Below are 12,764 nucleotides of genomic sequence, written 5' to 3'. Positions count from 1 at the left end.
ATATCAATAGAATTGATGAAGGGGCAAGGCCCTATGAATCTGACTCAAGTTAGGTTGGGACTTGGGACACTCCAATTAATATAATTCTCAAGCAAAAAAGGAAAACGTTTTAGACCATGATAAAATCCCCCAAGGCAATAAATTGTTCAATTAATTGGGAGTCTCCAATTAATATGAGCATCAGGTTGTTCATGGAAAACCAAAATGGACTGAAAGAAAATTTTTGGCATAAATAATCATTTAAATTCTTATCGTTGTATTACAATCAATTAAACTTAAAAATATCTAGTTTGACAAATTGAAGTTTTTAGATATAAATTGGTTAACTACCAACTCTTATTTCCGTCTAATTGATGGCTTAACTAAGTAAAAAAAAATATTTAAAGATTTAATTAAATAAAAATAGATATTCGACGATTTAATTAATTATAATAAAACGTAAGAGTTTTAATAATTATTTAGTTTTGGTTTTAAATATTTTTATATACTTAAACCAAAATTAATTGTAATGAAATAATAAAAGTTTAAACAATAAATATTATCAATTCGTGCATGTGTGTATGTTACATATAGGAGAGATCCACTTATATGATAGTGTAAGTTTTATGTTCTTTTTTAATCTTTGTATCTAGATGGCACATATTAAAATATTATTTTGATCCAAATTAATCATGAATTTAATTTTGATTTAAAAATAAAAAAGAGTGTAAAACTTACATTAGTTTAAATGGATTCTTACTCTCTCTTTATATATGTTTATTTCGGGTCTAACAAGTGTAAAATGTAAAAATTATTATTTTACAATTTGCGTCGACACATTAAATGTAAAATTCATTTTTTGTTTTGATAAATATTATATAAATTTAATTAAAATTTAATTTATTTTTTTATTTTGTACAAAAGAGATCGTAAATAAGAAAAAAAATTATAAGTATTGAGATTTAAATTTTAAATTAATTAAATATCACATTTTAAAGGTAATTATATAAATCAATTAAATTAAATTTTGAGTTAAAATTATATTATTTATATATATTTTTTATATCACCGATTGTGTTTAAAATTATAAGTCTAACTCTTATATATGAACAATGAAATTTTACATTCAAGTTTGTTGTAGTTTACAAATTAATTACGAGTTTCTTTATTTTTGTTTTTTCCCATAGTTTTTCCTCTTTCTTCCTTGTTGTAAGGTACAAATTAATTAATTCAATTTTCAGCTTCCATATGTTTTAGGTTCCAAAGCAATAAGAACAAAGATTTGCATTCAAAATGCAGAAGAAAGCAAATTTCATCATTTCCAAGGCAATTTTCCTTATAATTATCAATGAAAATGCCACAAAACTGGAAACCCAAAATTTTCAAATTAAATACGATTGAATCAATAATGAAAAGTTTAAACAATTTTCACTATATATATCATAGATTATTGTCAATGACAAGGGCATGTTTAATACAGAAAAAGCAACCAAAATGTTCTAAAATTTGTTTAATAATTACTAATAATTTTCTATATTTTGTTGGAGAATGTGGAATTGCTTGTGCACATAACTTTATATTACAAAGTCAAAAGACATAAGCTTAAACAACATCTTTTTTTTTTTAAAAAAAAAAGAGCAATTAAACAGTAGTTAAAAGGCCGTTGGGGTGTAACAATTTTCAAACTAATAGTTAATAGTTCATCATTTTAATTTCAAAAGACCTCACCCACCAAAAAGGTTATTCAACAACCAAAAAATTGCCTTCAATGGTAAAATTACAAGCTAGCTTACTTTGGATCCTATAAATAGAGATAATCTCTCCTTTTTTTTTTTTTATGATTATGAAATTTATAAGTAATTGGTACCTTTTTAAATCTTATAATTTATTATAAACATCGCTAACAGTCATTAGATTTTTAGACTTAATGATCGTAGATTAAATTTTGATAATTTTAAATAAAAAAAATCATAAAATTAATAAGGATTTTATTTTATCTAGTGTTTTGTAGCTATGCTAAAGGAAATATATATGCAAATGAAAAAAAAATAAAAAGAAGAAGCATTTAAATTTATGAAATTACACTCAAATTGGTCTCCTCCATCTCTATCACTCTTAAATAATAAAAGAAAAAAAGAAAAAGGAAACAAGGAAAAATGGAGAAAGCTCCATTCCTATCCCTATCTTGGGTGACTTTTTTTTCTGGCCAAGAGTCACCCTTTGATGAAAAGGGAAAGGGTTTTGGTTAGAACGTCTAGTAGGTCATCTTCCTCAAAAGTCTACCTTGGACATTTGGATTAGATGTTCTTAGAAAAGATAATTAAAGATAGGTTTGAAAATATATATGTTATTGTTAATTTATTTTATGTCAAATATATGTAAAATATGAAAATTATTATATTATAATTTATGTCGTTACACAAAAAATAAAATATTTTTTTATTTTTTTAAATTTATATTTGATTTTTATTAAAATTATAAATTATATAACTATTTTATATTTTTTATATCATTTTTATATTAAAATTATTAGGTTTAATTAAAGTTCATTGAATAGTTTATGCGTATAAGTCATTTGATTTAAAAGAAAAAATGGCCCCACCATATTAAAATTGCCTTTGATTTCTACCATTTTGGTTTTGCAATAGTGATTTTAGTTTGAATACTATAGCACAAGACTTCTTCCTCTTCTCCCCTTTAGTGGGGGATTTTTTTCTATAAAGTAAGAATTCTCTTAATTCTTAGTCATCCTTTTACTTTTTGATTGGTCTGCAATTTTTCATACTTAAAAAAAGACTTTTTATCTTTAATTTATTTTACTTTTAAGAAGGAAATAAATTAATATTCAAACAATTTGATGTTTACCAACATTTTATTAATTTAAAAAATAAAATATTTAAAATAAATCCTTCATTTTTAGGTATTTAACACATCATTGTCATCCCACAAAACGTTGATTGATTGGTTCTTTTGCTATTCTTTCCTACCAGACAGAGCTTCTCTTATTGGATGCTCAAGTTGATTTTTTTTTTTTATACAAAGAAAGTTACAGTTTAAAAATAAAAAATGATATTGTAAACATTTAGATTCAAATTTTAAATTTATTAATCATCATTTTTTAAAAGTAACTATATAAATTAATTATGTTAAATCTCATATTCATACTTAGGTTGGATTTGAATAATCCAAATAAACCTAATAATTGACTTATTTTAGCATATATAGTAATTCGTATATTTGTATTATATAAAATATTAATAAATTATGTATTCGTGTTTTATATAAAAATTATGTGTCATAATTTATATCGATATAATAATATAAAATATTTTTTTATTTTATTAAATACATATATAATTTTTATTAAAATTTAAAATCGTGTCAACTTTATTTCTTTTATTTTATTTTTTATGATATCATCGTATCATATTTTAAATTATCACATCTTCCTTCTAAATATGTTTTAATTTAAAAAACCCAAAACTTCTTACCCAATCAATTAATAACCCAAAAGTCTATTATGCATATATTACAGATTTGTGAGGCTGAAATTTATTGCTTTAGATTGCCAATGAAGAAAGGCATTGAATATTGCAGCCTATGGCTGTGTTTTTAACCATAATAATCAAGTAATTATAATGTCATTCAGATTAATTATTTGTAAATTAAATGCACTAACTTTATAAAACTCTCCTAAGATAACCCAAATAGGATAGTAAGTGCCACATTAATTCCAAGGCTATTAAAATAAATTAACAAACTTTGGTTGATCATGCCCAAACAGAGTAAGACTAATTGCATTTATGCCTTAATTTTTTTTCTCTACTTTTCAAATTCAAGAGAGATTAATAATTAAAATATTTCTCAATCAATCAAGCTTTTGCCATTTTCATAATTTTGAGGTGACTTGTTGTCTTTATCCGAATAAATCTATTATTAAGAAAACAAAAAAAAATTAAAATTAAATTTGACAAAAAATTTTTCTAACCAAAACTAGCTTTTTTCACTTTTGATTTTTTTAACACCTTTAAAAGGATCAAGAACAAGACAAAATATTGAGTTTTTGCCTCTTGGTCATAGATATGGTTAGTGGTTCATCATTTTAATTTCAAAAGACCTCACCCACCAAAAAGATTACTCAACAACCAAAAAATTGTCTTTAATGGTAAAATTACAAGCTAGCTTACTTTGAATTCTATTAATAGAGATAATCTCTCTTTCTCTTTTTTATGATTATGAAATTTATAAGTTATTAGTGCCTTTTAAAATGTTATAATCTATTGCCAACGGTCACTAAATTTTTAGATTTAATGATCATAGTTTAATTTTTGATAATTTCAATTATAAAAAATTCACTAAAAGTTAATAAGGATTTTATTTTATTTAACGTTTTGTAGCTATGCTAAAGGGAATATATATACAAATGAAAAAAACAAGAAAAGAAAAGAAGATGCATTTAAATTTGTGAAATTATACTCAAATTGGTCTTCCCTATCTCTATCACTCTTAAAGAATAAAAGAGAAAAAGAAAAAGGAAACAAGGAGGAAAGGAGAAAGCTCCATTTCTATCCCTACCATGGGAGACTTTTTTTCTGGCCAAGAGTCACACCCTTTGATGAAAAGGAAAAGGGTTTTGGTTAAAGGGTTTAGTCGGTCATCTTCCTCAAAAATCTTCCTTGAATATTTGGATTAGATGTTTTTTAAAAGGATAATTAAAGATAGATTTAAAAATTTATATGTTTGAATCGATTTATTTTATATCAAATATATATAAAATATAAAAATATTATATTATAATTTATATCGATGAATTAAAAACTAAACACATTTTTTTTTTACTTTTTTAAATTCATATAAAATTTTTATTAAAATTATAAATAATATTATTTTTTATATATTTATATATCATCATGTCATATTTAAAATTATTAAATTTAATTAATGATCATTGAATAGTTTATCCCTTTTAAGTCATTTGACTTAAAAGATAAAATGACCCCACCATATTAAAATTGCTTTTAATTTCTACCATTTTTGTTGCACAAGACTTCTTCCTCTTCTTCCCTTTAGTGAGGGATTTTTTTCCCTAAAATAAGAATTCTCTTAATTCTTAGACACTCTTTTACTTTTTGATTGGTCTTGATTGATCTAGCATCTGCAATTTTCCATACTTTAAAAAATACTTTTAATCTTTAATTTATTTTACTTTTAAGAAAGAAATAAATTAGTAATCAAACAATTTGATCCTTACCAAGGTTTATTAATTTAACAAACAAAATATTTAAAAGAGATCCTTCATTTTTTTAGGTACTTAACACATCATTGTCATCTCACAGATCATTGATTGATTTGTTCTTTTGCTATTATTTCCCACCAAATAAAGCCTCTCTTAGTTGGATGCTTAAGTTGATTTTTATTATTTTTATAAAAAAAACTATAGTTTGAGAATAAAAAATTAATATTATAAACGTGTAAATTCAGATTTTAAATTTGTTGATTATTATTTTTTAAAGATAATTATTTAAACTAATTATATTTAACCTTGAATTCATACTTAGGTCGGATTTGAATGATTTAAATCAACTTAATAGTTGATTTATTTTATCAAATTTAATAATTTATGTATTTATGTTGTGTAAAATATTAATAATTTATATATTCGTATTTTATATTAAAATTATATATCATAATTTATATCGATATAAAAATATAAAATATATTTTTTAAATTTTATTAAATTCATAATTTTTATTAAAATTTATAATTATATTATTTTTATTTTTTTATTTATATATTTTTTATCGTATCACCGTATCATATTTTAAATTATCAAATTTATCTTCTAAACAAATTTTAATTTAAAAAACCCAAAACTTCTTACCCAAACAATTAATAACCAAAAAGTCTGTTATGCATATATCGCTGATCTGTGAGGCTGAAATTTATTGTTTTAGATTGCCGATGAAGAAAGGCATTGAATATTGCAGTCAATGGCTGTGTTTTTAACTAAAATAATCAAGTAATGATAATGTCATTCAGATTAATTATTTTTGTATATTAAATCCATTAACTTTATAAAACTCTCCTAAGGTATACCAAATTAATTCCAAGGCTATTAAGATAAATTAAAAAACTTTGGGTGATCATGCCCAAACATGGTAAGACTAATTGCATTTATGTTTTAATTTTTTTTCTCTACTTTTCAAATTCAAGTGAGATTAATAATTAAAATATTTCTCAATCAATCAAGCTTTTGCCATTTTCGTAATTTTGAGGTGACTCGTTGTCTTTATCCGAATAAATCTATTACTAAGAAAACAAAAGAAATTTCTTTAAAATTAAACTTGTTAAAATTTTAAATATGATATAAAAAAAATATAAAAAAATAAAAATGATAAAATTTAAAATTTTAATAAAATTATATATAAATTTGATAAAAATAAAAAAATATTTTGTGTTTGATATATCATATGAATTTTGATATAATATTTTTTGTGTTTTATATGAAACTGACACAAACTAAGTATACGAATTATTAAGCTTACTTAGACTTAATAATTTAAAATATTATATGATGATATAATATGAAAATAACGAATAAAATATACGAATATGATACGATTTAAAATTTTTATATTTAATAAAATAAAAAATTATATTTCATATTTTCATGTCAATATAAATTATAATACATAATTTTTATATAAAATATAATATAAATATATGAATTATTATATCTAAATCTATTTAAATTTAAGAATGCCTAAAAAAAATAAAAATACTACTTCCTGACAATCATGCATGATTATCGGGGGTGCATATTATGTGAAAATTAGTTGAATTTTCTTCGATCATGCATCAAGAAAAAAACAAGCATAGTTGAATTAAGTGCTGCTTCAATTGCTAGCAATATTTCTTTGGAAAATGTCAAATTCAAAGCATAAATTATCAAAAATGAAAAAAGGGCAAATAAAAAATTAAAAATTTTTTTATATTCATAATTTATTTATTTAATTAATAAAATTTAAAAATATTATTTATAATTATTTTATTAAATTTAATAAATGAATATAAATAAATAAAAATCAAATTTATTAAAAAACTCTTAATCAAATATTCTATTCATTTACAAACAAAAATAAAATCTAATGATAGTGGAAAAAAGCTAATCAATTCCATTTTTTTTTCAAGCTTGCAAATGTGGCGAAAATTGCAGAATTAAAAAAACAAAGTCTAATAGTAAAGCAAGATGTAGTGGCCCTTTATCTTGTACAAAGAAAGAAGTGAAAGATACAATGAACTATACAGAGAATCAAACGTGACAGAGGGCTGCTATGATATTTAGCCTCCAACTTTTGACAAATAGAATCGTACATCGGCTTTTTTATCGTATTTTTTTGGATTTATTTTGTTGTTCCTTTTTTATCATCAATTTGACATTTCACTTCCTATAATAAGATATTTTTTTATGTAATTTTGGATTTAATAAAAATAAAAATCTGTTACGAGCATTTAGTGGTCCAAAAAATATAATCATTTTTTCTTTATCAAGAGTCCTTGGTAATCAGTCATACATTTCAGATATTTGTGGTAATTTAACTTGATTGTTATATTAGTTTGATCAAATTATTATTATTTTATTAACTAATTATCTCTCATTTATAAATATGAATATCTAGATAATATTATGATAGGTTCTTTCATTTTGTTTTTTTTTTATTTTAATTTTTAACTTACGCATCAAAATATAAATATATAAAATACTTTTTATCTTTGCATTTGACTATTCTCTACTCATTTTCTGTTCTTTCACGAGTATCCTCACATAGGTGCTCGGCATAAACAAATTCATTGGAGGTTGAGTTAGAAAGTTCATCAAACTTGTCAAGAAAAAAAATTAAAAACAAAGCTAGAATTAAGATTTCGAGATATGTTTCAATATTCAAATCGACCAAGTATACGAGGGAAAGGAAAAAAAAAAAGAATAGAGGAGAAAAAAGTAGAGAAAAAAAAATAGTTGCATGCTTAACATTTTTTTTTAATATATTTTATAAATGTTAACGTGTTTGGTTATTGAGATGATTATCTGCCAAGAGGTTATGAATATGCGATAACAATGTTATGTAATAATGTGGCTATCAAAGGATAACAATATTAACCTCCAATGCAATAGAGATTTATTTTTAACTAATTTTGATAATTTTTATATTTATTTTATATAAAATATTGATAATTTTTATATTTATATTATATATTATAATTTTTATTAATATAAAAATTAAAATTATTTTTAAAAATTTTATTACATTTATATATAATTTTATTAAAATTTTAAATTATATTATTTTTGTATTAATTTTAAATATCATTTTAAATTATCAAAATCTTGACACATCGGAGTCAAAAGAGGGTCGTTGAAGAATTCCAAGTTTTCATAAAACAAAGTTTGAACCGTTAATAAAAAGACGAAAAAAAAAAAGCGCAAGATTCCCACAGAAACAGGGCAGGCAAAGATAGAACCTGAGAAGCTGCCCGGTTGGAACCGTAACACTACATTAACATGACTGATGTCTTTTCAAATTAAATACTTGGTATGTAATATAAAATATTAAAATTTATATATTTATTTTAATTTTTATATAAAAATTATATTATATAATTTGTAGTAGCATAAAAATATAAAATATATATAATAATTATTATAATTTTAAATTATATTATATTTTCTTTCTCATTGGCCTGCCATTGCCATTCTCCTCGAGCCTCACCTGTTGATCTTTTTTAGAGTCTATTTGAATCCTTATTTCTTAAGTAAAAAAAAAAAAGAAGCATAAATTAAAAAAAAATCATATTGAATTGTTTCGAATTTGTAATTGGAATTTATAATGACATTAAAATATTGATATTATTATTGATATGATGGATTTTAACAACAAATTTTAGTTTATAATCAAAGGAAAACTACTATACGCCACTTACAAATTTTTCTTTTATTTTTTAATTTATAAAAAAAGCAGTATATAGTTCGATTATAAAATTTTCCTATGTCTTTGTGATAATTAAAGATAGATAAGGAAAAAAAAAATCCATTGCATACCAACCCAACATCCCCTACACTCTCTCTCCAACTAGTTTTCATTTTTTTATTGTTGCGAGATTTTTCTCTGGTTTTTTTTTTTTTTTTTTCATTGTCTTTTTTATTGTAACACAGTCTTTGTTCCGTGTACAACCAGTTCACTTGTTAAAAAATCCCCAGAAAAGAAAACACAAAAACAAAAAAGCTCAGTTCTCAACTAAACACCAACAAAGCACCTCGATTTTGGAACTCGTTTTGTCCAGATCGTCCATTAGAACCACAGATTCCAACAAAAATATCAGTTTCCATTTTGACTTTTTGTCATCAAGCCAGTGCCCAAGGTGAACATAATTCATAGTTTCTTCTTGTTTTTATTGCTTTGAATTTTTTACGTTAAGAGCAAAGTTGGGAATTTTCATTGGGATTTTGTTCTTTTGCTTTTTTCCTGTTTTTCCTCTTCCTTGAATTCCGGTTTTTTGAAGAAAAGTTGGTTACTTTATTGGAATCTGGTCTTTACTTGTGATAGGTCTCAGGGGTTATGAAACTAGCTCACTTTATATGTTCAACTCTTGAGGGATTGTTGGTTTCTGGGTATTAAGGGAATTCTCAGGTACTTTCAGTTCAAGCTGAGTGTTGGATTATTGGTTTTGTTGGCTATTTATGCTTTTGAAGCTCTTCAGTGAAAGGGTTCAGCTTTTGGGGTTGTTGTCTTTACTGGTTTCTTGGTTTTAATAGATAAGAATTTTGGAGGTAAAAGAGGTCTAGAAAGGTTTTGGATTGGGGGTTTATCTTCAGCTTCTGCCTTTGCTTCATCTTTTGTGGGTTGGAGGTGGTTTGAATAGGTTTTGTTGGCTATTCTGATTTGGGGTTATGCTTTGAAGCTGTTCAGTGAAAGTGTTAAGCTTTTGGGATTGTTGCCTTACTGGTTTCTTGGTTTTAATATATAAGAATTTTGGTGTTAAAAGAGGTCTAGAAAGGTTTTGGTTAGCGGTTTATCTTTCAGCTTTTGTCTTTGCTTCAAATTTTCGAGGTTGGGGTGGTTTGAAATTGCTTAATTGTAGCCTGTCTTAGGGTTCTTTGTTCAATAAAATTTGGAAATCATACTTGTTTCAGCTCATTCAAGGGTTTGGGTTTGTGGCTTAGGTTCTTGGTAACATAGAGGTTAAGAATTTGGCTTCAATTTCAGTTTTTCATGTACCAGGGTTTTGATTTGGGAATTGTTTCTTAATGTCAGCCTTGAGTTCTATTTGGCTAAATTTCCAAGCTTTCATATTGTAACTTTTGATTTTTGGGGTGACTTGATAGTTCAAGAAGGTATTATCTTTTGCTTTGCCAGGTTCATTTTCTTGGTGTTGTCATGGATTCCCCACACTCAGTTGTCTCACCACTGCAGAACTCTGTTGTAGCTGAGCCTGAGAAGCAGAAATCAGATTTTTTCAGTATGAACTTTGGTGGCTTATCAAATGGGTCTGAAGTTAACAGAAAGGAAGCTGTTGTGTCCAATCAAGAGAACTTCAATGGTGTTCTTGAGGTTTATGTCCATCAGGCAAGAGACATCCATAACATCTGCATTTACCACAAGCAGGACGTATATGCTAAGCTTTGCCTCACCAGTGATCCTGAAACCACAGTTTCCACCAAGATCATCAATGGTGGTGGGAGGAATCCAGTGTTCAATGAAAATCTTCGTCTCAATGTTCGAACTGTTGATTCCTCACTCAAAATTGAGATATTCATGATGAGTAGAGTGAAGAATTATCTTGAAGACCAGTTGCTTGGGTTTGCGTTGGTGCCGCTGTCTGAAGTAATACTCAAGAATGGGAAATTAGAGAAAGAATTCTCTCTTTCTTCAACTGACCTGTTCCATTCACCTGCTGGTTTTGTCCAGTTGTCTCTTGCATATGCTGGATCATCCCCCGAGGTAGTGGCGATTCCTGGAATGCCTGCAGATTTGGTTGCTGATGAAACTGTGAAGGATTCAGAAACAAGAGAGTGTGAGTTGGAAAAGATTGAGTTTCCGGATCCAAAAATTGTGAACGAGAACCAGATGATGGTGTCTGAGTATTTTGGGATCCCGTGTTCTAATTTGGACTCTGAAAGTTCTGAAAGTTTGGCCACATCTGATGCTGAGAATCAACTTAGTTCAGACATGGCTGTCCTTGTAGTGGAAAGCTTCTCAACTGCTACAGCCAATTCCATCCAAGTCTCCAAGCTTGATTCTCCTCCAAGCAGTGTGTCAACTAATGGGGCTTCATCTCCATCAGCTGCTGCAAGCTCCGAGTCCTCTGATGGTCCAGCTGCTTCAAAAACTTCTTCTCATGAACACATTTCAGCCCCAAAAGAGAAACCTGTGGATGCTGGAGATGCTGACAGTGGTTCCTCTGGGGCTCGCGATTCCATTGCAAAACCTGTTGTTTCTGTCAATATTGAGCCTGAGCAGAAGGTAATGCAGCAGGATATAGTGGACATGTACATGAAAAGCATGCAGCAATTTACTGAGTCATTGGCTAAGATGAAACTGCCTCTGGATATCGACAATGAACCAACCAAATCAGAGAAGTCAAGCACCACTGATCAGAAATTACAGGCATCGAAAAACACTGGCAACAGCTCTCGGGTGTTCTATGGAAGTAGGGCTTTTTTCTAAGCTTCTGTTCCCTCTGTTCAAAGGAAGACGCACAGGTCACTTTAGATTTTAGGGCGGAGACTGGAAACTAAAACTAGTAGTGAATATGTAATAATGTATCATGTAATGTGGTGTTTTCCTTTCTAGGTCGACAAGCTTTAGATGAAGGGGAAATCATGACTTGTACTGTTACTACCTTTGTTCCATTGCAGCTGCTGTTAGTATGTATGAACTCTCCTTTTATAACACGTCTTCCTTCTGCAAATTTTATTCAATATAACCACAGTCTAATTATGTATGTAATCATATCATGTGAAAATTGGTCCCACTTTCACATGGTGATTTGAGGCAAAAAGCAAGGGCAAAGCATCCAAAATTTTGCTTTTGCCTGTTCTGCGTGATTTGATTCAAGACATCAGTGGACACGTATTCATATTCGATTTACATCACAATCATAAAATGTGATTGGCTGGTATAACTTTACATTACAGTTATAGTTTTTGACCAGTATATCTTTACAGTTATAATTTTTTACCGTACATTTATGTATAGGAGTGTAAGAATCGAAAATGAATGAATTCTGGTACACTTCTCCCTCAGCCATGATCTATCAAAAAACTTGCTTAATCAAATGTTCTCATGGTGTACATATGTCAATTCTTTTATTTACGCCATCATTGATATATTAATGCAAAGAGAATGATGAAACGTATTCACACTTCGTAGAAAGACATCAGCTCAGTTTTTATTCGATTATGTTTGTTTATTAAGCTTAATAAATGATCATAAATAATATTTCAAAATTTATTAATTAAACAAACATATTACGAACATAATAAAATTTGTTAATATTCAATTCATTTATAACATGAAAGTGTGTGAACAAGCCGAATTTTTTATTATTTATATTTGTTTATTAAACTTAATAAATGATAACAAACAACCTTTCAGGGTTCATTAATTAAATGAACAAATCATGATCATAGCAAAATTAGTTCATATTCGGTTCATTTACATCCCTACTTATGATATAAGGCCTGTTTCTACAGTCTTGCTTCAATTCTTCAATTCTGGATGATATGG

General features: G+C 26.5%; 1 protein-coding gene across 2 annotated transcripts; it reads left to right on the top strand.

Moving 5' to 3' along the window:
• The first annotated feature begins 8,889 nt into the window (after positions 1-8,889).
• On the top strand, positions 8,890-11,946 carry LOC111288721 (uncharacterized). Of its 2 annotated transcripts, XM_089759457.1 has the most exons (3): positions 9,032-9,396; positions 9,582-9,665; positions 10,392-11,946. In XM_089759457.1, exon 3 carries the CDS (start codon positions 10,413-10,415, stop codon positions 11,700-11,702), a length of 1,290 nt encoding a protein of 429 aa, XP_089615583.1. In that variant the 5' UTR covers positions 9,032-9,396; positions 9,582-9,665; positions 10,392-10,412; the 3' UTR covers positions 11,703-11,946. The 2 variants fall into 2 exon arrangements, with proteins under 2 accessions (XP_089615582.1, XP_089615583.1); XM_089759456.1 differs by lacking the exon at positions 9,582-9,665 and having other exon boundaries at positions 8,890-9,396.
• The last annotated feature ends 818 nt before the right edge of the window (positions 11,947-12,764 follow it).

This window comes from Durio zibethinus, chromosome 4, assembly GCF_047325235.1.
Source record: "Durio zibethinus cultivar Kanyao isolate XHJ-2024 chromosome 4, ASM4732523v1, whole genome shotgun sequence".
NCBI classification, from domain to species: Eukaryota; Viridiplantae; Streptophyta; class Magnoliopsida; order Malvales; family Malvaceae; genus Durio; species Durio zibethinus.
The sequence above is the reverse complement of the archived record's forward strand: the minus strand, read 5'-3'. Positions and strand labels throughout refer to the sequence as shown.

Excerpts from the sequence above, each read along its gene's own strand:
- LOC111288721 (XM_089759456.1), top strand. The coding sequence starts at position 10,413 with ATGGATTCCCCACACTCAGTTGTCTCACCACTGCAGAACTCTGTTGTA.